Source organism: Vipera berus (assembly GCF_964194415.1).
Source record: "Vipera berus genome assembly, chromosome: 4".
Lineage (NCBI taxonomy): Eukaryota > Metazoa > Chordata > Lepidosauria > Squamata > Viperidae > Vipera > Vipera berus.
Window position 1 is genome coordinate 53677035 of NC_138206.1, and position 27535 is coordinate 53704569.

At 41.8% G+C, this 27535-nt stretch overlaps 2 protein-coding genes across 2 annotated transcripts in view; both read left to right on the plus strand.

Moving 5' to 3' along the window:
* The window catches only part of MRPS6 (mitochondrial ribosomal protein S6), a 40356-nt gene continuing 12821 nt past the window's right edge, over positions 1-27535 (plus strand). The window contains exon 1 of the mRNA XM_081327429.1: positions 1-217. Within this exon, the coding sequence (XP_081183555.1) occupies positions 173-217 (45 nt within the window). The 5' untranslated portion in view covers positions 1-172. The remainder of the gene's footprint in view (positions 218-27535) is intronic.
* On the plus strand, positions 80-27283 carry SLC5A3 (solute carrier family 5 member 3). Its single transcript, XM_081327428.1, has 2 exons — positions 80-217; positions 16923-27283. The coding sequence occupies exon 2, from the start codon at positions 17221-17223 to the stop codon at positions 19357-19359; it is 2139 nt and encodes a 712-aa protein (XP_081183554.1). The 5' UTR covers positions 80-217; positions 16923-17220; the 3' UTR covers positions 19360-27283.

The window sequence follows — 27535 nt, forward strand, 5'->3', positions numbered from 1 at the left end:
GGCCCGCCGGGTGCGCGTAGCACCGACCTCCTTTAAACAACCCCCCTCCACCCCGCCGCCGCCTACTCCTCGTTACAGCCGGGGACGAGGGAGGTGTCGGGTCTGCGCTCCGGGCTTGCGCCGCACTGCCCTTGTCCGGTGGGGGGCTGAGCTGCTCCTCTTTCCGCCAAAGATGCCCCGTTATGAGTTGGCTTTGATCCTGAAAGCCATGCAGAGGGTGAGTGGGGTGTGGACGGTTTGTGTGATTGTGTGCGTGTTGTGCGCGGTTAAAACAGCCGCTGCCCTTTTGGGTGCCCTTGCTTTCTTTTTCTCCGCCAGGTATCCTTCTTCTTCTTCTTCTTCTTCTTCCCTCGGCGGGTCTCGTTTCTGACCGCTCTGCGCGCTTTTTTAGGCCGCCCGGCTTCCAAGCCTGGCCGTAGCTCCTTGCGCGCTGCGGGGTTTTCTTCCCAGCAGCCCTGAAACGTCCGACCGTGCGTCCTTCCCTCTCTCTCCGCACCAACGTGTGGGGCTCGGAAAGGACGGGCTTTCTTTTTTTTTATTTTTTTTTTATTATTTTTTCCCGCCATTGCGGGCTTTTCTTTCGGTATCGTTCGGCGAATCGCTTCGGGAGAATTTCGCTCAGCGCTTTTTCGCAGTTCGAACCATTCAGCTCCTCTTCTGCTTCTTAAGCCACTTCTCTCTCCCCCCCCCACTTACCCACCCACCCCCGCCGGCCCCCGTCCCATCTTCCCAAAGCAGGGGTCTTCAAACTCGGCCCTTTTATGACTTGTGGACTTCAACTCCCAGAATTCCTCAGCCAGCACGCTGGCTGAGGAATTCTGGGAATTGAAGTCCACAAGTCATAAAAGGGCCGAGTTTGAAGACCTCTGCCCCAAAGGCTTGAAAGCGCACGTGTAGTCGAGTGGCTTTAAAAAAACAACAACCGCGATTAAAGGAGGCGCTCTTAAGTCGTTTAGGAAAAAAGTGGCAGGTTTAAATTACAGTGTTGTGGTTTTTTTCCCCTTCACCGAGCTCTTCTTGGTTGTTGTTTTTTTTGCACGGGCCGCGCATATATTTTTATTTTATTTATTTATTTTAATTCCATTTATATCCCGCCCTTCTCCGAAGACTTAGGGCGGCTTACAAGCTTAGCAGTAGCCTTCATTCTATGTATATGCCTGCTTGTTAGGGCTTTCACACACACCCCAAGCGGCATTATTACAAAGTCAGCTTAATTTGCCCCCAACAATCTGGGTCCTCATTTTACCTACCTCGGAAGGATGGAAAGCTGAGTCAACCTTGAGCCTGGTGGGATGCGAACCTGCACTAATTGCAGGCAGCTGGTGTTACTTAAGGAGGCATTAGCCCACTGCTCCACCAAGCTGGCTCAGGAATTCAGGGAGTTGAAGTCCATGAGTCATAAAAGAGCCGAGGTTGCCTACCCCTGGCTCTAGGAGCCTTTAGACTTAAACCAGGGTTCTTCAAACTTGGCCCTTTTATGACTTGTGGACTTCAACTCCCAGAATTCCTCAACCAGCATGCCTGGCTGAGGAATTCTGGGAGTTGAAGTCCACAAGTCATAAAAGGGCCAAGTTTGAAGACCCCTGACTTAAACCTTTGAAACTAGTCGGTTTTTTTCTAGAGACCTTGAAAAAGGTAGCATTGAAAAAAGAGTAGCTCGATTTCTTACCAGGAAGGGCAAATGGTGTTCAAAATACAGATGGCAAATAGAGACAAGCATCGGATGGGAGTCCAGAATACAAGTGCAGAGGACCTATTTTTCACGCTGCAGGTTTGAGATTCGTGCAGAAATAACCCAACAACACTAGAAAATCCTGGGCAAGTTTCCTGAAGCAGGTACTGGTGACCCAGTACTGATGAGTCTGACTCCATATTAAAACAGATTCTGATATTGGTAAATACTGAAGAGCATGAAATAGTTTTGAAAAAGGAAATAGAAAATGATACTCTATTTCAATGTATTTATTCAGGCAAACTAGTAATGAACACTAACTAGACATTTTCCCCCCCTCGTAAATACTCTACAGAAGGCTGGGCAGCTCACAGTATTTCCTTGCGCTATAACTCCACACGCAGCATTAAGTGCAAAAAGTCCCACTGAGGTTAGTGAGGTTAACTCACAAGTAGATGTGTATATGTTTACAGCCTAAAAATATTTTTGCTTATATGCCGTCTTTGCTTAGTAAAACTTCATTATATACATAGGAGATGTTATATATTCTACATGCTTCTGAACACACGTAGTCAAGTTTTATTTGAATTTGGCTTTTCTGATGTTTGGGACCTGGGTTTGTAGATTTTGGAGTATTGTCACACATTTTGTTTCTGATGGTTTACCTTAATTTAATGTTGAATTTTCATAGATTTTCTGGGGTGCTGCCATAAAATGCAAAATAAATTAGCTATGTTTCAGGCATGACAAACATTGGTTTTTCTGTGGATGTAGAAGTTGTTGATTGAATTTTGGACCATCTCAGATGTAAAGTACATTTTAAAAATATTTTAGAAAGCATAGATCCTGTTGAAATGGTACCAAACATTTGTGAAGCAGCATGTAGACATTTCTGAATTAAAGTTCAAAGTATTAGGATCTTGCAGCTGAAGGAGTTCATAATCTGCAAAAAAAAAAAAACCCTCTGCCATAATGTCAGATCAGACTGTCAGCTGATCTAAAGAAACAAAGATTACCTTCTTAAAAGAAGCAGAATAATTTTTATCAATCATCTTTGAGTTCCACATTTAGATAGAAGTCTTCCAAATCATTACTATGTATATTTAAAAATATAAATAATTCAGTGTCGTCTTGTAATGAACAAACAACATACAGAAAGAATTGCTTTAATTTTGTCTGCATTTACATGTAGAAATCTCAGTCCCAAAGACACTATTGTACTGGTGTATTGCTAGTCAGATGAAACTGTGTTCTGGTGGATTGATTTTGGCAAGAACATACATTTTCTATGGATAAAAATACCTGAATCAATTCAGATAGAAATACAATAGAAGCAAGAGTGCAAGCTGTAAAATATTTACAGCTATTTTAATGGAAGAAATTAAAGAACAGCCACCCTTTGTCTTAATGACTAAAAGTTTAATGTATCCTATAACAAACATGGTATTTAAAAGTGGAATATTTAAGAAGGTACCGGTATATAAAATAATTTAAATCTAGTTGCAATTTATTAAGATTGAGATGTATTTCTCGGTCCTATTTTAATGTCCTTCCAGAAATATGTGTACTTTCTGTACTTGCCCAGAAGAGGGCAAAAGAGCTAAACTGTTTTCTGGTTAGAGTACAGTTTTTTTCCATTCACAGGAAAGTGGTTCACTGACTTACTTCACTTGTCTGTGAAGAAAAACTGCTCGCTTAAAATTGGCTCTACAAGTAATGTGTGTTATTTCAAATTACTCAGGGAATTTCATATTATTTTACTATATAGCAGATACAATTTTCCTAAGTACGTGTTTGAAGCTATTGGTTTTCTCCTTTTGGTAGAAAGAATTTAGATATATAAATTATGTATTGGAAAATAGCCAAGGTTGTTAATAAGGAAGTTACAAAAAGATACTGCTTTACCCAGTATATAAAGGAATAGGACACAAATGATGAAAAGCATAATAATGCACTAAACAGTTAAGTTGATCCACCATTACAAATTTTTATATCACTTATTCATTTGGCATTTTTCCCAGTTCTGTGTCTGGGAAATGTGAGTTTTCATTTATGAACTGGTTATTGTTTATGGCCAAAATTGAATTCTTTTTGAAAAATTGTTTCTTAGATTAGATATATTCATGGAGGCTAGAACATGGTCATATTTAGAGATGCCTACTACTTATTGGTTGCTTCTTTGAATTCTTCTGTTGGTTGATTGGCTTGAAAAATGGATACTGATTTTTAGGCATTGACAGTGTGCTTTAAAAACCGACTTTATGAAATGTAATTAATTAGTCATACATGCTTATGCAAGGTACCAGTTGCAGTATTCCTCTATTATGACCATAATTAAGCCCCAAATATCTGTTGCTAAGCAAGGCAGTTATTATGACCTTTCTGCCACAGTTGTTAAGTGAATGATGTGCAGTTATTAAGTGATTGATATCAAACAAATCTGGCATCCCCCATTGATTTTGCTTTTTGGAAGCTAGCTGAAGAGGTTACCAATGGTGATCACATGACGCCAGAACAATGCAACTGTCATAAATACATAAAAACTGTTGCCAAATGCTCACCTTTTGATCATGTGACCATGGGATTGCTGCAATGATCATACATGTGAAAACCAAAAGTCAGTGCTGTTGTATCTCTGAACAGTCACGAAATGTTTGGTTGTTAAGTCAAGGACTGCCTGTGCCAGCAGAATGATGAGGTTATTATTATGTAATTGGCAAGTTTCATTGAAAGGCTGTTTCAAGAGTTCAGGGAAGCACACTGTATATGAGTAGCATCAGGGTATATATGTAATTAGAGCAACAAATATAAAGACCAGGGAATGAATTGCAGTAAATTACAGTATTTTATTTTATTTTATTTTATTTTAATCCCATTTATATCCCGCCCTTCTCCGAAGACTCAGGGCGGCTTACAATTTAAGCACAAACCAATGTGCTTAGCAATAGCCTTCATTCTATGTATATGCCTATTCTATGCATATACCTCTTTATGTATCTTTGATTGTTCAATTATATATTGTATGTATGTGGATTTAAAGATAAATCTTTTTCTTTTTTTATTGGGATGTAATTGCTCTTTATACAGGCTGTGGACCAGGGGTGTCAAACTGCTGGCCCACGGGCCGGTTGCATCATGTGGAGGCCGCACCCACCCCAGCTCAGGCAATGCGAAAAAAGTCGTGATAAGTCGTGACATGTCACGTGACGCGGCGAGTTTGACACCCGTGCTGTAGACCATTTACTAGACCAATGTCAGTTTATGTTAGAGCTAACTGCTTTTAGTTGACATTAAGGAGGAGTGGGTAACTGCTGGCAGGATCAAATAAGGTAAACCGTACATGGGGTGGGGTGCTTCTGCATTAACAGTGATTAAACTATTGAGACTGCTACTTCTGTTTAGTTTAAAGTTCCCTGTTGACAGTAGGGCTATATGAATAGTTTCTTGGTACACATGAACTCTGGTTAAAAGATGCATGAAAGTAATCTGTAGCACTGATAATTGATAATTTTTGCTGAAAAAAATGATCTATGTACTTCAAAACAGGTCTTCTCTAGTGCAAATAGAAGTTCAATCATAATGAACCACTGTATCAGTGAACTCAACTTGAGGGAAACTTGATTTTATCACTTATGAAAGAATATAATGCTAAACAGAAATTATTCTACTACAGCAAAGCATTTCTGTTTTTAAGTAATCCCTCTTTTTAAACAGCTTTGACTTTTTATTCAAAATTATCTTTTCTTTTGAAGTGGTAAGCTGAAAGTTGACCAATGTCCATAATTCTAACTTTAAAAATTGATACGTTTAGTAGGACGCATGGTGAAAAAAAGATCAGAAAGAATCTGGTAGCATCTTTTTCAACTACCGTATATACTTGAGTATAAGCCGAATTTTTCAGCCCACTTTTTGGGCTGAAAAATTCCACTTCGGCTTATACTCCAGTCAACAAAAAAACTTACCGAGGACTTGTGCGCGGCCGAGGCTTTGGTGCTTCCGGGATCGCCCGCACCTCTCCCAAGCCACCGCCGTCCGAGACCTGCCGAAGTTTGGGGAGGTTTGGGGAGGTGCGCGCGCACCTCCCCAAACTCCGCGCCTTGCCTGCCTGCTTCTTTCCGCAGCGGAAAGAAGCAGGCAGGCAGGGCGCGGAGGAACGGAGACTTGCCGACGTTTGGGGAGGTTTGGGCGCCTCCCCAAACCTCGGCAGGTCTCCGTTCCTCCGCGCAGACCTGCCGACGTTTGGGGAGGTTTGGGCGCCTCCCCAAACCTCGGCAGGTCTCCGTTCCTCCTGCCGACCTTTGGGGAGGTTTGGGCGCCTCCCCAAACCTCCCCAAACCTCGGCAGGTCTCCGTTCCTCCTGCCGACCTTTGGGGAGGTTTGGGCGCCTCCCCAAACCTCCCCAAACCTCGGCAGGTCTCCGTTCCTCCTGCCGACCTTTGGGGAGGTTTGGGCGCCTCCCCAAACGTCCCCAAACCTCGGCAGGTCTCCGTTCCTGTTTGGGGAGGTTTGGGCGCCTCCCCAAACCTCCCCAAACCTCGGCAGGTCTCCGTTCCTCCGCGCAGACCTGCCGACCTTTGGGGAGGTTTGGGCGCCTCCCCAAACGTCCCCAAACCTCGGCAGGTCTCCGTTCCTGTTTGGGGAGGTTTGGGCGCCTCCCCAAACCTCCCCAAACCTCGGCAGGTCTCCGTTCCTCCGCGCAGACCTGCCGACCTTTGGGGAGGTTTGGGCGCCTCCCCAAACGTCCCCAAACCTCGGCAGGTCTCCGTTCCTGTTTGGGGAGGTTTGGGCGCCTCCCCAAACCTCCCCAAACCTCGGCAGGTCTCCGTTCCTCCGCGCAGACCTGCCGACGTTTGGGGAGGTTTGGGCGCCTCCCCAAACCTCCCCAAACCTCGGCAGGTCTCCGTTCCTGTTTGGGGAGGTTTGGGCGCCTCCCCAAACCTCCCCAAACCTCGGCAGGTCTCCGTTCCTCCGCGCAGACCTGCCGACCTTTGGGGAGGTTTGGGCGCCTCCCCAAACGTCCCCAAACCTCGGCAGGTCTCCGTTCCTCCGCGCAGACCTGCCGACCTTTGGGGAGGTTTGGGCGCCTCCCCAAACGTCCCCAAACCTCGGCAGGTCTCCGTTCCTGTTTGGGGAGGTTTGGGCGCCTCCCCAAACCTCCCCAAACCTCGGCAGGTCTCCGTTCCTCCGCGCAGACCTGCCGACCTTTGGGGAGGTTTGGGCGCCTCCCCAAACGTCCCCAAACCTCGGCAGGTCTCCGTTCCTGTTTGGGGAGGTTTGGGCGCCTCCCCAAACCTCCCCAAACCTCGGCAGGTCTCCGTTCCTCCGCGCAGACCTGCCGACCTTTGGGGAGGTTTGGGCGCCTCCCCAAACGTCCCCAAACCTCGGCAGGTCTCCGTTCCTGTTTGGGGAGGTTTGGGCGCCTCCCCAAACCTCCCCAAACCTCGGCAGGTCTCCGTTCCTCCGCGCAGACCTGCCGACCTTTGGGGAGGTTTGGGCGCCTCCCCAAACGTCCCCAAACCTCGGCAGGTCTCCGTTCCTCCGCGCAGACCTGCCGACCTTTGGGGAGGTTTGGGCGCCTCCCCAAACGTCCCCAAACCTCGGCAGGTCTCCGTTCCTGTTTGGGGAGGTTTGGGCGCCTCCCCAAACCTCCCCAAACCTCGGCAGGTCTCCGTTCCTCCGCGCAGACCTGCCGACCTTTGGGGAGGTTTGGGCGCCTCCCCAAACGTCCCCAAACCTCGGCAGGTCTCCGTTCCTGTTTGGGGAGGTTTGGGCGCCTCCCCAAACCTCCCCAAACCTCGGCAGGTCTCCGTTCCTCCGCGCAGACCTGCCGACCTTTGGGGAGGTTTGGGCGCCTCCCCAAACGTCCCCAAACCTCGGCAGGTCTCCGTTCCTGTTTGGGGAGGTTTGGGCGCCTCCCCAAACCTCCCCAAACCTCGGCAGGTCTCCGTTCCTCCGCGCAGACCTGCCGACGTTTGGGGAGGTTTGGGCGCCTCCCCAAACCTCCCCAAACCTCGGCAGGTCTCCGTTCCTGTTTGGGGAGGTTTGGGCGCCTCCCCAAACCTCCCCAAACCTCGGCAGGTCTCCGTTCCTCCGCGCAGACCTGCCGACCTTTGGGGAGGTTTGGGCGCCTCCCCAAACCTCCCCAAACCTCGGCAGGTCTCCGTTCTTCCTGCCGACCTTTGGGGAGGTTTGAGCGCCTCCCCAAACCTCCCCAAACGTCGGCAGGTCTGCGCGGAGGAACGGAGACCTGCCGAGGTTTGGGGAGGTTTGGGGAGGCGCCCAAACCTCCCCAAACAGGAACGGAGACCTGCCGAGGTTTGGGGAGGCGCCCAAACCTCCCCAAAGGTCGGCAGGAGGAACGGAGACCTGCCGAGGTTTGGGGAGGTTTGGGGAGGCGCCCAAACCTCCCCAAAGGTCGGCAGGAGGAACAGAGACCTGCCGAGGTTTGGGGAGGTTTGGGGAGGCGCCCAAACCTCCCCAAACAGGAACGGAGACCTGGGGAGGTTTGGGGAGGCGCCCAAACCTCCCCAAAGGTCGGCAGGTCTGCGCGGAGGAACGGAGACCTGCCGAGGTTTGGGGAGGTTTGGGGAGGCGCCCAAACCTCCCCAAACAGGAACGGAGACCTGCCGAGGTTTGGGGACGTTTGGGGAGGCGCCCAAACCTCCCCAAACGTCGGCAGGTCTGCGCGGAGGAACGGAGACCTGCCGAGGTTTGGGGAGGTTTGGGGAGGCGCCCAAACCTCCCCAAACAGGAACGGAGACCTGCCGAGGTTTGGGGACGTTTGGGGAGGCGCCCAAACCTCCCCAAAGGTCGGCAGGTCTGCGCGGAGGAACGGAGACCTGCCGAGGTTTGGGGAGGTTTGGGGAGGCGCCCAAACCTCCCCAAACAGGAACGGAGACCTGCCGAGGTTTGGGGACGTTTGGGGAGGCGCCCAAACCTCCCCAAAGGTCGGCAGGTCTGCGCGGAGGAACGGAGACCTGCCGAGGTTTGGGGAGGTTTGGGGAGGCGCCCAAACCTCCACAAACAGGAACGGAGACCTGCCGAGGTTTGGGGAGGTTTGGGGAGGCGCCCAAACCTCCCCAAACGTCGGCAGGTCTGCGCGGAGGAACGGAGACCTGCCGAGGTTTGGGGAGGTTTGGGGAGGCGCCCAAACCTCCCCAAACAGGAACGGAGACCTGCCGAGGTTTGGGGACGTTTGGGGAGGCGCCCAAACCTCCCCAAAGGTCGGCAGGTCTGCGCGGAGGAACGGAGACCTGCCGAGGTTTGGGGAGGTTTGGGGAGGCGCCCAAACCTCCCCAAACAGGAACGGAGACCTGCCGAGGTTTGGGGAGGTTTGGGGAGGCGCCCAAACCTCCCCAAAGGTCGGCAGGAGGAACGGAGACCTGCCGACGAGCCTTGGCCACACAGGGTATTCCTGTGTATTCAGGCTTGCAAAATGGCGGATCGAGCCTCTGCTGGCGGCAGAGGCTTGCAGAACGGCGGATCGGCTTATACTCGAGTCAATAACTTTTTCCAGTTTTTGGGGGTGAAATTGGGGGTCTCGGCTTATACTCGAGTCGGCTTATACTCAAGTATATACGGTAATACTTTTTAACTATCCTTTAACACACATTAATCAGAAAAGGTACTACTAATCACATGACCCCAGAATACTGCAACTGTCATAAATATGAGTCAGTTGCCAAGCATCTGAATTTTGATCATGTGGTCATGGGGATGCCGCAATGGTCATAAATGTGTTATGAATGTTATTGAACTGTTACAAGTCATTTTTTTCAGTGCCATTGTAACTTTGAATGGTCACTAAATGAACTCTGTTGTAAGTCGAGGACTACCTGCAATGTGTTATTTGGCTATGTATTACCTCCCTTTGTATGTACTGAATTTGGATGTTAGAGGATTGGAATATTGTAGTTTACTTGCGAGATACACTGCCAGACATATAGTGGGTGGAATAATTAAATAATATCTTCCAGGTGTTCCATACTTTATACTTGGTTACCATGAATAATGCATTCCATTGGATTATCTTGTAAATTGTCTTTGATATTCATTAATTTGGAAGGACTACTGTCCCATTGTGTTGGCTTTTCTAATTTAGGTTGCTTAAGTAATAATAATTAAGATATCTGATTCAAGCCTTACCTAAACTCTTATTCATATTTTTTTCTCTATAGATATGTACAAAATGGTCCCTACAAACAAAACATCTAAACTGACCAGAGCGTGTTCCATGTAGATTAGTGTTTTGGGAGGATGGTGTAAGAAAATGTCAAGGACATTAGGGGCAAAGTGGTAGTAGCTAAGAGCAGATAAGGAAGGGAAGGCACCGGAAGATTCAGAAGAAGCGTGGGTGCTTGGATGTGCTATTCCTGAAGCCAGGGATTTTGGTTGTGGTAACGGCAGATGTTGAAAAGAAGATGCTGCAGGTGGTTTGGTGGCTGCAACAAATATCTACACAATTGTATTATTATTGGCATGAGATTTCATGTGATTTTTTTTTACTGGAAAGTTTATATTGTTGCCTTAAATTACCGTATAAACTAGTTCTGTGAAGAGGTAGAACCGGGAGTTTCATTTCCGTAGCGGAATATGTAACGGGTCACTTTGAATCCTTTGAATGGGTTTGTTAATATACAACTGTAACATCTAAATTTATATCGGTAGATATGTAGATGGAAAATAATAACTGGTAGCGTTAAAATGATGAAATGTGTTTCTTGGAGCTCTTCATTTTAATCTTTTTCTCTTAATTCCTGCTTTTTTCTGGGTTATTTCATTTTTATTGATTTTGAAAAATAGTCAGGTATTGTTTCATTATCTTGTATTATTACGCTGATGAATTCTGCTCATATCAGTTTGTTCCAGTCGACTTCATTCTAATGTCAGTTATTATGGATGCTCCAGCCAGCATTTCTTTTGAGTGTCCTTGTTGAGTGTCCTGAGTGAATAGAAACAGTACGTAAGATTTGTATTTGGCCACACCCAGATGTTGCTTTGGCTACTCATACAATCCCCCCCCCCCCAAGCAGCCACCCCTGGACCTTGAAATCATATATGCCTCTGCAGCCACCCCACACACATGCACACTTGGCAGCAGCCACTTACCCGCCTGCCTGTCAGCCTCTTTGTAAAACATCTGGTACTTGCAACTTCTTGCTGGCTTCTCCACTGACTTTGGTTGTTGGAAGCCAGGAGGAAATTGGAGGATGTCCTCGCTTAATGACAGCAACAGGGACTGCCAGGATTGCTGTCGCTAAGTGATGTAGTCACATAACATCATGATTTATGACCACATCACTTGGTGATGGAAATTCCAATCCCATTTATTGTTACCTGAGAACTAGCTATATTTTGAATGCAGTGAAGCAAAAAATGTATCAGGTAAATAAGTTTATTTATTTAAATAAATACCCAGATCTTTCTCACAAGAGCTGTTGCTGAGCCAGTTACCACCTGACACTTGTACAGGTGAAACTCGAAAAATTAGAATACCATGCAAAAGTTCATTTATTTCAGTAATGCAACTTAAAAGGGGAAACTAATATATGAGATAGACTCATTACATGCAAAGCAAGGTAGTTCAAGCTGTGATTTGTCATAATTGTGATGATTATGGCTTACAGCTCATGAAAACCCCAAATCCACAATCTCAGAAAATTAGAATATTGTGAAAAGGTGCAATATTCTAGGCTCAAAGTGTCCCACTCTAATCGGCTAATTAAGCCATAACACCTGCAAAGGGTTCCTGAGCCTTTAAATGGTCTCTCAGTCTGGTTCAGTAGGAATCACAATCATGGGGAAGACTGCTGACCTGATAGTTGTGCAGAAAACCATCATTGACACCTTCCATAAGGAGGGAAAGCCTCAAAAGGTAATTGCAAAAGAAGTTGGATGATCCCAAAGTGCTGTATCAAAGCACATTAATAGAAAGTTTATGTGGAAGGGAAAAGTGTGGAAGTAAAAGGTGCACAGGCAGCAGGGATGACCGCAGCCTGGAGAGGATGGTCAGGAAAAGGCCATTCAAAAGTGTTGGGGACTTTCACAAGGAGTGGACTGAGGCTGGAGTCAGTGCATCAAGAGCCACCACACACAGACGGATCCTGGACATGGGCTTCAAATGTCGTATTCCTCTTGTCAAGCTGCTCCTGAACAACAAACAACATCAGAAGCGTCTTACCTGGGCTAAAGAAAAACAGACCTGGTCTGTTGCTCAGTGGTCCAAAGTCCTCTTTTCTGATGAGAGCAACTTTTGCATCTCATTTGGAAACCAAGGACCCAGAGTCTGGAGGAAGAATGGAGAGGCACACACTGCAAGATGCTTGAAGTCCAGTGTGAAGTTTCCACAGTCTGTGTTGATTTGGGGAGCCATGTCATCTGCTGGTGTTGGTCCACTGTGCTTCATTAAGTCCAGGGTCAACGCAGCCATCTACTAGGAGATTTTGGAGCACTTCATGCTTCCTTCCACAGACGAGCTTTATGGGGATGCTGACTTCATTTTCCAGCAGGACTTGGCACCTGCCCACACTGCCAAAAGCACCAAAACCTGGTTCAATGACCGTGGGATTACTGTGCTTGATTGGCCAGCAAACTTGCCTGACCTGAACCCCATAGAGAATCAATGGGGCATTGCCAAGAGAAAGATGAGAGACATGAGACCGAACAATGCAGAAGAGCTGAAGGCCGCTATTGAAGCATCCTGGTCTTCCATAACACCTCAGCAGTGCCACAGGCTGATAGCTTCCATGCCAGGCCGCATTGAGGCAGTAATTGCTGCAAAAGGGGCCCAAACCAAGTACTGAGTACATATGCATGCTTATACTTTTCAGAGGTCCGATATTGTTCTATGTACACTCCTTGTTTTATTGATTGCATGTAATATTCTAATTTACTGAGATTGTGGATTTGGGGTTTTCATGAGCTGTAAGCCATAATCATCACAATTATGACAAATCACGGCTTGAACTATCTTGCTTTGCATGTAATGAGTCTATCTCATATATTAGTTTCCCCTTTTAAGTTGCATTACTGAAATAAATGAACTTTTGCACGATATTCTAATTTTTCAAGTTTCACCTGTATATCTGATTTCTTATTTTAGGTCAGAACTGTACATTTCTTGCTATTAAAGTTGGGGATTTTCTTGGGAAATGTCCAGTATTCAATTCTTAGCAACATATTTTTGAACTTTGAGCCAGTTTTCTAAAAGGTTAGCAATCCCCCCTTCCAGGTTTCTGTCATCTGCAAATTTACTGAGCAGTTTTTCTGTCCACTGGTTTAAGTCACTTAGAAAAACGTTGAAGAGCACTTAGTCGCAGGACGGAATCTTAAGCTACCCTATTGCATACATTTATCCATGTAGATATAGATTGATTAAAGACATGCTGGGTATTGTTGTTTAACCAATTGTAAATTCATCTGCTAGTAAAACCATACTGTACCGTTTTATGAAGAAGGTGGTGATTTTATTAAATTTATTAAATTTAAATTATTAAATTTATCAAATTCTACTTATATTACCTCCAGAGCATTCCTTTAGTCTACTAATCTAGTCATTGTAGGTGAGGATCTGTGTTACTTTGTGTTGGAAAAAAAGCAGGGGTGTGGTAATACCTTTTCTAATTAACAATTTCTAGTGAAAGGCATAAGCTTTTATGAATAACAACTTATTTCATCCGGTCCTACCACGATCCTTCTAATCTAGCCAATTAGTTTAAAAAAAGGCATAAAATCTGGCACAAGTTGTGTTTGACAAACTCATGCTAGTTTCAATTAATTACCCTGTTACTTTCTAATCCATGGCTTGCAAACCCACTGCTTTGTGATCTTTCTAAGATTTTCTTAGGTACTGAAGTCAAGGTGATTAGTCCATAGTTTTTTGACTTTCTGAAAGATTAAAGGTAAAGGTAAAGGTTCCCCCGCACATGCGTGCTAGTCGTTTCTGACTCTAGGGGCCGGTGCTCATCTCCGTTTCAAAGCCGAAGAGCCAGCGCTTGTCCGAGGACGTCTCCGTGGTCATGTGGCCGGCATGACTAGACGCCAAAGGCGCATGGAACGCTGTTACCTTCCCACCGTAGTGGTCCCTATTTTTCTACTTGCATTTTTACGTGCTTTCAAACTGCTAGGTTGGCAGAAGCTGGGACGAGTAAGAGGCGCTCACTCTGTTACGTGGCACTCGGGATTCGACCCGCCAAACTGCCGACCTTCAGATCGACAAGCTCAGCGTCCTAACGCACTGAGCCACCGCGTCCCTATATATTTATAAATACTTTAGTATATTTTATATTTTAACATTTCATCTTTAAAACATCAAACACCTTATATATTTTTCTAGCTTTAATTTTACATTGATATTAAAATTAAACGTTTAAAATTTCTCATTTTCATATTGCTAAATAACCTCCTTTACACAATTTTCTCCAATACCTAATAATGTAATACACTTCTTATTTATCTCATTTCCATATCAATATTAGTAATACAATATTAGAATAGTAGTCATTAGAATACCAATTGCAAGGAGGAGAAAGAGGGGGAGGACAATATAATATTCTTGTTTCTTATACATAGTTTCCACATATTAAAAATTAACCAAAATTTCTTCCGTTTCAATATTTAATACATCCTCTCATGTCACTACATCCATGTATATTAGTTACATTCTATCATTTTTAACATATATACATCTTAATCCATATCATTTAAAGAACTCAATATTTTTAATTAGTATTTTTGTCTACTCATCAAAATAATCTCTCATAATCCAAATACAATCCTGTCTATTTTGATATTATCTATTTCAGGCCTCTTAAAAATGTCCATATTTCTTCAATCTTATTCTTGCTTTCTTCCTTTGCCATGTCATTTTTCGCTTCTTTGCCTCAAGGTCATCAAAGCTTTCTTGTGCTGTTATATCATATTGCAGTGGCCCTCCAGTCTGCACTTTTGAGGAATTGAGTCTGTTAAGAGCTCCAAATCTTCTCATTATTTTCACCTCTTGATATAATTGTCCTGGTCTGAATAAATTTTCTTTCACCTGTTTTCCATAATAATCTTCAACAGTCTGTATTTGTTGAATATTTAAATCTTCTGCCAATGTATTTGATTGTTCAATTTCTTCTGCTAAGTTCTGTCCCCATAAAATATTAGTTGTAGTCACAGTTTGAGTTTGTTTCCTTGAGATGCTTTCTAATTCTTTTCTAAAAGCTCTTATTTCATCACCAGCTGTAGAAAGGAACTGATAAGTTTGGTAAGATATTTCCCACATAGCATGGATTTGTTTTTGAAACTCTTCCATAGTGAAGTTTCACATCTGGTGTTCAAGGTTAATCTTATCTTGTTTTTCTTGAATATTTTCTTGATTTTTTTTAAAGAGAAAGTAAGATTGCAATTTCAGGTTTAGCCACTGGGTGTCCCCCAAGTACTGTGAAAATTCTTTTAGTCTGTTTCTTTTTTCGACATTTTTTTAAAAAAACCCCTGGGCTTGCTCGCCACTTATTTGAAGGGAGGGTTGAATTCCCCCCTCCCTCTCCACAGGGGGGGAAAGGTACTTAGCTTATTTAGGTGAAAAGAAGAAGATTAAGGTATAAGAGAGGAATCTTACCCCGTCTCTTCCATGCTGCTTTAATGTTGCCTGATGGTAAGTTTGACTTCGGCTGTCTGCAGCCTAGTAACTGGCCATATTACTATGGCCAGTCTTTCATCTGCCAGTACAAAGGGAATGCAGGCACTAACGGGGGTTGCGGCTCCCCCGCGTTTCTGCAAAAGCCCCTTCTGTCTGGTTGCCCCTCCAAGGCAGCTCTTCGGCCCTTTTAGGACCCCCCAGCGATGCGAAACTGGACATGGATGACAGGAGCTGTCCTCCAGACATCCATGTCGGCTGACATTGGCAAACCGGAAGTCTGACCTCTTTTTCCTTTTGTGTAACTACAGGTACAAAGTAGGAATTAAGCAGTTCAGCCTTCTCCCCGTTGCCATCTCCAACCAATGGAATCACTGTTTCCTTAATCTTCCTCATACTTTATCCAAATAAACCATTTTGGTTATTTTTGCTTTCCATGCAAGCCTCCACTCACTGAGACCCTTAGTCTTTCTAACCTCATCCTTAAAAGAGTTTTGGATTAATATTCTGCTTTTGTTACATGACTCCTTTTTCATTTTTTGTTTCTCAGTTTATCAAAGAGTTCTTGCAACCATCCCAATTATATCACTTGTCTCCAGTTTTTCTTTCTAGTATTGTTTTAATTTGGTTCCCGATTAATCTTATTTTCCAGAATTTCCTAACTCTGCTAAATTATTTTCCCTTTAGCATTTCCATCCATGAAATCCTTCCCACATTTTTTCTTAGTCAGCTCTCTTGAAATGTCTTGAAACACTAACCTGATTACCTTTAGTTCTCCCTGCCTTCAGTGTGGTGAATTCTAGGATGACTTGATCATTATTTCCCAAGATTTCTACAACTTCCACTTCCTCAATCATTTCTTTATGGAGGAAAAGTACAGTTTCAGCAAAATAACTCCTGAACTCAGTCACATTCCTAGAAATCCTCTATCTTGCCAGAGTTTAGCCTTAGCCCACTAGAGGTCACCTGCAGTACTGCATTTAGACATTATTATTACACTTTTTTAAAAAAATCAACATTGTGCTATAGAACATGAATATATGAAGCATTTTTGTCTTCAAGCTTTTGAAGAAATTATATGAAAAATATGCACAGCTACCTTAGGGCAAGGGAACTGGGTATAGTGGAGATCATTTTGGAGAAGCAAATGAATAGTAAAGGGAACATACTGTTATAATTTCCCAATGATGACAGCTTTTGCAATTAAGTTTATAACATTATTGATACAGTATTGCACAGAAACATGAAGTTAGGTAAGTCATGTTTGGAGATAATTGTGATTCTGAAAGAATTGAAGAATGCAATATATAAATCTAGAATAGAGTCCTTCTGAGGTGCTGATTTACCATCATTTTGAACATCAAAACATTCTACGTAGTTAAGTTATTGCTTAGTTCTACAAATTTGGTAGCTTATTTAGTGAAAGCATGCACTTTCTTTAATTTACTAATATATCTTGTTTACAATCTTTGAAAGTTATCTGTTAAATTGTGTAAAATTCAACATTGCATTGCAAAGTGAGGAAAAGCTATGTTCAACCTACTTGTTATAACAGAATTCAAGTTTTTCTGGTGCATAGTAAAGCCGTCTCTAATTCAATCTTTATCTTTTGTTTTTGCTGCCTTGCAGGGTTGGTACAGTAGGCCTCACTAGACTTAGCTGCAACTAAGAATTTCTCCTACATCAACAAAGTTAATGATGATGCTCTTGTGGATTGGAGAATAAAAGTGCACACTTAAGTATTTAAGAAGCGGAAAAAACACATTTTATCTTCTCAGATTTATACTGCATCCACTGCTATCAAGACAGCAAACCAAAGGACAGATTTTGATCCACAGTGTTTGTAAAACTAAACTGATTTATCTTACTAAGGCTCGGGGTTTGTGACCTGGACATCAGCTTTTGGAAGTTACTTGTTTTTACAAAAATGAGGGCGGCTTTGCAACCAGCAGACATTGCCATTGTGGCGCTCTATTTTGTGCTTGTTTTGTGCATAGGCTTTTTTGCCATGTGGAAGTACAATCGAAGCACTGTAAGTGGGTACTTCCTTGCAGGGCGATCTATGACATGGTTTGCAATTGGTGCTTCTCTGTTTGTAAGCAACATCGGAAGCGAACACTTCATTGGGCTTGCAGGATCTGGAGCAGCAAGCGGATTTGCCGTGGGGGCATGGGAATTCAATGCCTTAATGCTTTTGCAACTCCTGGGATGGATCTTTGTTCCGGTCTACATACAATCTGGAATATACACCATGCCTGGGTACTTATCCAAACGCTTTGGAGGGCACAGGATTCAAGTATATTTTGCTATTTTGTCTCTAATTCTCTATATCTTCACCAAACTCTCAGTAGATTTGTATTCAGGAGCATTGTTCATTCAAGAGTCAATGGGCTGGAATATTTATTTATCAGTTACACTTTTGATTGGAATGACTGCAGTGCTGACAGTGACTGGAGGTCTTGTAGCAGTTATCTACACAGACACAGTTCAAGCTTTGCTTATGATTATTGGTGCCGTCACACTTATGGTCATAAGTATTACTGAAGTGGGTGGGTTTGAAGAGGTTAAACGAAGATACATGTTGGCAAAGCCAAATATTACATCGATTTTATTGATGTATAATCTTTCCAGTACTAACTATTGCCACGTTGACCCAAAACCTGATGCACTGAAAATGTTACGTGAACCAACGGATGAAGATATTCCTTGGCCTGGTTTCATTTTGGGACAGACTCCAGCTTCTGTATGGTACTGGTGTGCAGACCAAGTAATTGTCCAGAGAGTGTTAGCAGCAAAAAATATTGCTCATGCCAAAGGATCCACTCTGATGGCAGGTTTTTTAAAACTCTTGCCTATGTTCCTTATAGTAGTTCCGGGAATGATATCACGGATTTTGTTTGTAGATGATATTGCATGCATCAGTCCAGAGCATTGTATGAAAGTGTGTGGAAGCAGAGCTGGATGCTCTAACATTGCCTATCCGCGTTTGGTAATGAATCTTGTTCCTGTTGGTCTGCGGGGCCTTATGATGGCTGTAATGATTGCTGCACTAATGAGTGATTTGGATTCTATATTTAACAGTGCCAGTACCATTTTTACACTTGATATATATAAGCTCCTCATAAGGAAGAATGCATCGTCCAGAGAACTGATGATTGTTGGAAGAGTTTTTGTTGCTTTCATGGTTGTAATAAGCATTGCTTGGGTCCCAATAATAGTGGAAATGCAAGGAGGTCAAATGTATCTATATATACAAGAGGTAGCGGACTATTTGACTCCTCCAGTGGCCGCTATATTTCTTTTAGGTGTATTCTGGAAGCGTTGTAATGAACAAGGGGCTTTCTTTGGTGGGATGGTTGGATTTGCTTTAGGAGCTGTACGACTGATTCTGGCATTTGTCTATCGTGTCCCTGAATGTAACCAGCCAGACACTAGACCATACTTCATCAAGAATATCCATTACATGTATGTTGCTACTGGGCTGTTTTGGATCACTGGAACTGTGACTATAATAGTCAGCTTTTTGACCCCACCACCTTCAACGGAACAAATTCGTGCAACTACATTTTGGTCTAGAAAAAACAGAACTGTGAAAGAAAAGGCAGTTTCTGTGAAAGGCAGCCCATATCAAGCACAAGAGAAGAATGTGTTAAAGTACGGTGTAATGGTATCTTCAAATGGGAAAGCTGAAGAAAACGTTAAAAATGACCAGCCTGAAAATGTCAATCTAATTACTTCCAGAGATGACAGCAATCCAGTGATTTCTTTTAACTCTGAAGCTGAGACACCAGTTGATTGTTACTCTAATGGTCAGGCAGCTCTTATGGGTAACAAGAAGGCTGAAGAGCAGACGGAGAGTAGTGACAAAGACTGGAAATTTATAGATTGGTTCTGCGGCTTTAAAAGCAAAAATGTGGACAATAGAGCCATCCAAGATAAGACCGAAGAAGAGACTATTTGTCTACAAATGCTGGAAGAGACTCCAAAAGTTAAATTATTACTTAATTGTGGATTATTTTGTGTGTGTTTTCTTGGAATATTCATGTTTGTTTATTTTTCTTTGTGAACGGTTTTTTAAGCGTGCGGCCTGACATTCACAAGACAGACAACAGGTCCTTGGAAAACTATATAATTATGTGTGTTATGTGTCTCATATCTCATGCTTCCTTTGCATTATTGTTCTCAACCAGCTGGAAAATCATTGCAAATCCTGTAGAGTTGGGTTCTTATTTCAGTGCAGAGTGGGAATTTTATTCAGTACCAACAGTTGAATTTCAATATATCAAAAGTAGGAAATTACTGTATTAAAATAAAATAATCACAATCATTTGCAAATAGTCAAGGTGAAAATAGTGTTAATGTTGGTACTAACATATTGGTAAATTACACATGTACAGTTATGAATCATCTTAATAACAGTTTCAGATTATTTTCATTTTTATTTTATTTATTTAATTTTTTTTTAAATTCCATTTATATCCCGCCCTTCTCCGAAGACTCAGGGCGGCTTACAAGCTTTTACCCAGTACTTAAAACATTGTTTTTGACTATGGTCCCAACAAATAGGATTCAGACTGAATTGCACAACTCTTGATAATTCATGTCACCTAAAATTATTATGCACCGCTGAGTACAATACTTCCCTTTCTCCATTCACCAAATGGAAGTAAATATTTATCAATACTTGGCAGTAAGTTTGAAAAAAATATTTCAAATTAAGTAGAAAGAACGGCCCAGTTCAGATCTCCCTAACTGATACTCTGCATATTGATTTAAGCCTCGATTACAAATTATGCTATTTGGTGTTATAGTTCAAATTATTTGGAGACAAAAAGGCAGTCTTAATGGCGGTAAGACAAAAAAAACACCCCTCAGGTATTTTCTTCTAAAAATACTTCTTGGGCATTTTTGAATGTTTTCTTAAACTTCTATTTGTACATTAAAATAGTAAGATTACACTGATTCCTCCAATCTCATGCAGATTGAAAAGGAAAAAAACCCCCAAACCTCTAGCATCCTCTTTGTGAAGCCACCCTTTGCGAAATCTTTTTCACAGTGTGAAAAAGCCAATGTAAAATAAGCAATTTTGCACAAAAGCAGACTTTTTAAAAGCTCCCCCTTTTCCAGGTTCGGACTTCAGTGTGCACCCCCCATTTTTCCAGCAACTTAGATGGGGGCTTATGTTCTTCCTCTTCTCAGCCACCATCAGCGTTCCCTGCAGTGTTCCAACCCACTCCCAATGCATGAGTCCAACAAGCCCTGGTTTGTTTTTTTATGTGCACAGATTGAGATAATGCAAATGATCATGTTTCAACTTGGGCTCAAATAACGGAAAGCCAGCTGTTCCATGCATGGAAGAATCTCCTGTTCTGGGTCTGTAGTTGTAGCAAAGGCAGAAGAGTGAATCTTACCTGCTCCCTATCCTGTGCCAATGTTTAATGCCCAGTTTGAAATGGCTGCGTGAGGAGTAATGGATGCACACTCCATTTCAGCACTGGCGTTCGTGGCGTCTATAGCATGACAGATGGCAGGGCCAGTGGAAGCAGGAACTGGCAGATACAAATGAATTTATCGTTTCATCATTCATAACTGGCTAGAGGGAATTTGTCCTTTGTTTAGAATTTGAGCTCAGCTCTGCAGTCCTGGAACAATGCATTCTTACATTTCAAAGTGGTAAAATTGTGGCCCATCAGATGCTTTGTACTTGTCTTGCTCCCTGGCTTTTGGTCATGCTATCTACAGCTGATGGAAATTCGGATGTTCCCCCATTGGAGGACCATGGGTTCTGACTTTAATCAGGACTGCAGAACTGAAGTATTCAATGCAGAAACACATTTATTTTCTTTTTTTATATGTCCGTATCTTAGAACAGATTAAGATTGCAATAACTATTAAAACAGCATATGATAAGAGAACCAAAAATTGGCTTGACTCATTGGTAACAGCATATTGAGTCATTTTGCTTTAGAATTTTTCCCACGAGATCGGTGAAAAAAATGTCATTTGTTACTGAATAGTAACTGACACTTCTTATGGCTGAATGATGGAATTAATACGAAAAATCTGGAAACATTAAATTGTGGTTTCAATCTCGATTATGTGATGTAATTTTAAAAGCGGTATATTTTGTAAATACTGTATGTAGCAAGATGGTGTTTTTGTGGACTTCTACATGAACTGAGCTTCCTTGCCTACAGGACCAAAAAGCCTTTCCAAGGCATGTGTAATAAATACTTCATTGATGCTTAAAAAAAGTGCTTTAGAACAGGTAGTGAGATATTTTGGTGCCTCACTAATTCAAATGCATATTTTCCTGGGTGACGGCTGCTTTACAAGCCCAGAAGAAGGTACCGCTTCTTTAAAAAGAGGTACTGACCTATGTGGCATATGTGCTCATGCTCTTTCCAAAGCTCCTTTTTGGCCTCAGATCTGAAGTAGTGAACAACTTGGCCTTCTGGGACTAGAGACACCAGATGATGCTAGTGATGAAATGTGGATTACTGCTGAATAAGGTAGCATCGCTCTTTTCAATATGTTCAGTATATGGAATGAGTTGCTAGTGTTGACATGCAGATTGGCTAGCTCAGGGATATATTTCACTCCCTCCCTCTCCCTCCCTCCCTCCCAAGGTATTTGTCCCAAAATACCTTGAATAGCCATACAGACACATTAAAATAGCAGCGTCCAATACTCCTCACTGTCTTAAGCAACTTGTGTGCGGTATTATAAATAGATATGGCAGAGTTAATTCTGAATATATTTGAAATTGGCACATCACGTGATCATAAAATGTTGGACCAATTAACCAATAAGGGCAATTGTAACCGCATTTTTAAATGTATCGATTAATTCTGTTTGAGCATTGCAGAAATGTTCGTTTTCCCACTTTATATAGTTTAGACTATTAGGTTGCAATGCTGTTCGTAAGCTTAGTTTTTTTTGTTAAGAGCTTTTGTGCTTTGACAGAATGGAGATCCTGAATATTGCTTCTCTGCCTTTTGACTAAGATCAAGTATAGTCCAGGCAGTCCTTGAGCAGTGATCATAATTGAGCACAATATTACAGTCACAAGTCGTGCTGATCGTTAACCAGATCTTCGTATGACTGACCTGATTTTACAACATTTTCTGCACCAGTCATTAAGCGAATTACAATGGTCATTAAGTAAATCTGTCACTGTTAAGCAAATGCTGTGGTTATTAATGAACCCATTGTCTACAAGAGACATTTTTGCGTGGAAAGGAGAAGTAAACTTTTGGTTTCACAATTGTTTGTTTCAATTGTTTCACAGTTGTGACCACAGAATGCTTCAAACAACCATAAATGCATGATTGTAAGTTGAGGGCTATCGGTATCACATCAACATGCCAGACGCAGGAAATGAGTCTAGAACAGTTCATGCCATTCCTGGGAACGATAGTTTCCAAATCACTTTGGAATAACAGAGCAAACAAAATATTAGAATATGTGAATGCTACCTACCATGCTTATTCATTGAAATTTCTAAACTTAAGCTAGGGAACCATTTTGCAGACATTTTTTGAAATTTGTGGTATGGGGCAGATGGAGGCTGCAGGCATCAAGTGAGTAAAGCCAATTTTTCCATTCTAAAAAATGTTTTTTGGGGGGGCTACAGTGCAGTATCTTTCCCCCTCCTTTCCACCTGTAAAATCAATTCTACTACTTGATTAACATGTAAGCTTCTGCAAGGATAGCAGAACAGGATTTTGTTGTTGTTTAGCTTCAGTTAAATTGTTAAGTGAGCAATCAGGCCATAGTTTAATACTTTGTTTTGGTAACTAGGGCCGATTGAAGTAGACTGCAGTCTACACAGAAATATGCTTTCCTCTGAAGCACCCTCTTTTTGCTTGTGAGGGTTTACTATTGAGTGTGATATTTTTTATCGGTTGCCATGGTCTAAGATGGTTGTCTGTACTGGGCTGCATAATGTTCTGGAATATAGCAACCTTGTTTTTGCTGTTTGTTTGTAGTAGAGGAAGATTTAAGTGTTACTTCTAGTTTGATTCTTTTATAAGTATAAGAATCATATTTTAACTGAACTTTCTATATTCCTTTAGTCTTACTACTGAACATTTCTTTTATATAATTCTGCTGTTTCCTTCAAATTAAGAAAGTAAACGTGTAATAGCTTGTTATATAGTGCCTTTTAGTAGCAAAATATAACCTTGTCTCATCTGTGATGAAAACATTTATTTTTTGCTGACTTCACATTTCTATCTATGCCATAAAGGAGCACATATATTTTTCTAAGTAGAACTGTAACTCTAGTCTTGAAGACTAATGAAATAGTAAATCATAGTTTACACTCATTGTTAATGGCCATTCAGTATTTATTTTTACATTAATAGAAGGCATATTATAAACAGCACTTAATCTTGTAAAAATTGTTTTATGTATCTCTAGATCACTACATGTTGTACTATGTAGCCCTTTTGTATGTAACTTATATGTAAAAAATTAAGAGAAATTACTCCCAAATAAAATTGCATCAGCCAGCCTCTTACAGCTTAACTGTAACAATTAATAGCAGGCTCTTTTATTATCTTTGCAAAATTAAAGAAGGGTAGCATTTTAATAAAGATGAACAATCCTAAGCTTCTAACACCATTGCAAAATCAGTTCTGATAAATGTCACTGAGTAGGATTCCAACTTGGATGATCATCTGAACTGTGCTGGAAATTCTTGTACATTCCATGAGTAACCGTTGATCTTCTGATTAGCAATGTAAAAAGGTAGAGGTTCCCCCGCACATGCATGCTAGTCGTTTCCAACTCTAGGGGCTGGTGTGCTCATCTCCGTTTCAAAGCTGAAGAGCCAGCGCTTGTCCGAGAACGTCTCCGTGGTCATGTGGCCAGCATGACTAGACGCCAAAGGCGCACGGAACGCTGTTAGCTTCCCACCGTAGTGGTCCCTATTTTTCTACTTGCATTTTTACGTGCTTTCAAACTGCTAGGTTGGCAGAAGCTGGGATGAGTAGACTGGCTAATAACCATCTTTCTATTTACAGTTTAGTGTACAATTTCTGGTGGTACCTAAGCAAAAATGCAAATTTCCCATAGATCAGCTTTTACTTCTAAACATGTAAGCAATTGTCCAGTGTGTGTAATACTTTAGATTTGCCTTCCTCGGTCACAGTTCTGCTTGTCTAATGCTGGAATTCCGAGAACTGTTGTCTAGGACAGCGGGAGAATTCTAGTTTAGTCTATATGCAGGACTATACAAACATTTCCCTAATGGATCCAGAGAAGTGCATGGGTATTTTTTTCCCTCTGAATCTTTGTGATGTAGTGTTGTCTTGTACATTACCATAGCAGTTGATCAAGAATACCTTTTTAGAAATATAATGGGCTTTTAATTTGTATATTTAAATAGAAGCTTTATCTGTATGAGGGCTTTATTTTTGTACTATATTCAGGGAAATCATAGCTTCTATTCTGGAAAATATTTTATTCAATATTTTGCCAAAGTCATCCTTCCATCCCGTTTTGCTGCTTTGCTGTACCGGTAATCCTCAAGTTATGAATGTAATAGAGCCTGCCAATTATATTCATAACCTGAGGAATTCATTAATGGGATCACGTAAAATGAACGCGATCCCTCCCTGATTTACTCAATGCATTCGCTAATTGAATGCTCAGGTCGTTACGTGCACATGAGGTTTGTTGGGGTGGGAAAGACTGTGGGGGGGGGGGCTGCTTTCGATCACCCAAGGCCGCCTCTGACGCACTGAAATATGCTTTCCCCATCCCCTCATCCTGCCCAACCGGGTCTCCAAAGGCACTGGGCCTGTGGAAACTCATTACCTTTTGAAGATCTCAATGATCAAGCGAGTGGTCTCCTCCCCAGTCTCTCTGCCCCTGCAGGTTTCAGCAAGGACATGAATGGCAAATGGACAGAAGGCCTGAAGCACCAAAGTCTCCTTCCTGTCTTTTTGCAAAGCCTTTTGGTGCGGATGTCGTTCAGGCTTCCATTTGCAGAGAATGGAGGCCTGAAGTAGCGCGAGATTATGCCCTACTGATCTCGCTTTACTTCAGGCCTCCATTCTCTGCAAATGCACAGAAGCAGGCAAAGAAACCGCCGCATAGAGGCTGGAGAGGAGACCGCTCGCTACATCTTTGCAAGGTAAGTGAATCTCCACAGGCTCAGTGCCTGTGGAGATCCGGTGGGAGTGGGGAATAGGCAATGTGAACGTTGCAATGCCTCTGCGATCATTTGTAAGGGTGAACGACTGCCGTGGTGGTGCTGCAGTATTCGTAACTTCAGGACTGTCGTAAGCACTTGGGGGCTGATGTCATAACTTTGAACTGTTGCTAAGTGAACTGTTGTAACTCAAGGGTTATCTGTACAAATATAAAAGAAGATAGTAAGCTGACCGTTTTAGCCTGGTATTGTGCCTCAGAAATAATTTTTAATGTATAATATTTTCCTAAATGGAAAAAAGAAGGTTGTGGACTGTAGGCTGTCAAGTTCTGATAAGGATACTTCAGAAAACAACGATGTAGTGTCATGCCTTTATTTTAAATTCTTAACCTAAGGTAAATTATTATATATTGTAGGAGTTGTCTACGAGAGAGACTCTCCCTCCAAAAAAACCTGTATACTGAATTCATAAATTTAGTTTAAGGAAAACTTATGTATTTGAAATTAGGATCTTAATTGTTCGGTATACTGTGTATTCTGTGCCCTTAATGTTTTGAAAATAAAGCTAGTGTTATTATATGTGATGTTATGAATTAAAGGTGAGTAAAGTACTTAAAACTTTTTCAAGAGAAATTGTGTATAATTCAGTGTTTTAAATGAATTTTTGTTAGCTTTAGAATAGTTTAAATATAAGTACATATAAGAGTCCTTATTTCACTGAGATTTTTTTAACCTTGATTACAAAATAGCACATGCATAGGTATCTCTCTCCCCCCCTTCCACCCCACATAACCATTTCTGGGAATGTTTTGTTTTTAAAAAATACTTCATTTTTGTTTTGATTTTGTGTAAAATAGTGCTATAATGACTACTTTTCAGTAAGATTCTTCATGGGCAAAGTCAGGTACTTAGCAATGATGGCAGTGACATAAGGTAATATACGTGTCTATGAACACAATGCTTTTAAATGAGGTGGATATAAAAATAGTTGCTGTGCAAAAAAAATCTAGTAGTCTTCTTCAAGAAGAAAGCGAATTCTTTTATTAAGTAAATACTTTTTCTTCATCGTTTAAGTTTTAAATACAGTGTCTGTGTGATGGTAATTTTTCTTTCCCTTTGGATATATAGGTATACTTTTTAAAAAACTATGTTTGGTATCTTTTGTTTTTGTTGCTGTTGTATTTTCTAGAAATGTGTGTAAATTAGAAGTCGAGCAAAAAGAAATGGTAATGTGCAACATGTCAAGTCTTAAACTTTAGGGGGAAAATGGACAACTAAGCATAAATATGTATAAACCTATTTTCAGATGTCTTAAATTAAAATTCTTAAATGTCCATGATCTGTCGATAAAGGGCATATTATTCAATGAAATAAAATTATTACAGTAGGAACATAGATCTGGAAATGTTAAGAAAATGAATATTGATGGAACATTGCTACGATCTTTACCATAGTTTGTCATAGAATGAATGGCTTTTAAGTATAGAATATGGTCAATATTATATTGAAGAAAACTGTTTTGGAGAACTCTGTTCTCTATGCTAGTTGTATGTTTATTGCTTACTGTATACTGTATCTGTATTTTTTGCCTCCTGAATTAGTCTTCAACATGAAACTCTTATTAGAGTGTATAATAAAAACTGTATTTCTTGCAGTTTACATTTTTCTGAATATAGAATTTTGTCCTGTCCAAGTTACTGTATGGAAAATGTTTAAAACCTCTGTACAAAGTTCAAATAAAAAGTACAAAAATACAAGTATTTCTGAAATGATCTTAGAAGTTTATGAAATAAACTTAGGTGAATACTCTTGAATCTGCTTTGTCTGGAATTTTTATTCAGTTATGTGATTATGTGAACAATTTATGATATTTTGATATTTAGACAGTGGAAGGACATACATTATTTCAGACTTAAAGGTAAAGGTTCCCCCGCACATGCGTGCTAGTCGTTTCCGACTCTAGGGGCCGGTGCTCATCTCCGTTTCAAAGCCGAAGAGCCAGCGCTTGGGTACCTTTTATTCAGTTTGAAAGACCATTTTGTGATGCACCAAATTTAGTCTAAACTGAAACATGATTGCT

Coding starts and splice junctions, on each gene's coding strand:
- SLC5A3 (XM_081327428.1), top strand. CDS start 17,221: ATGAGGGCGGCTTTGCAACCAGCAGACATTGCCATTGTGGCGCTCTAT.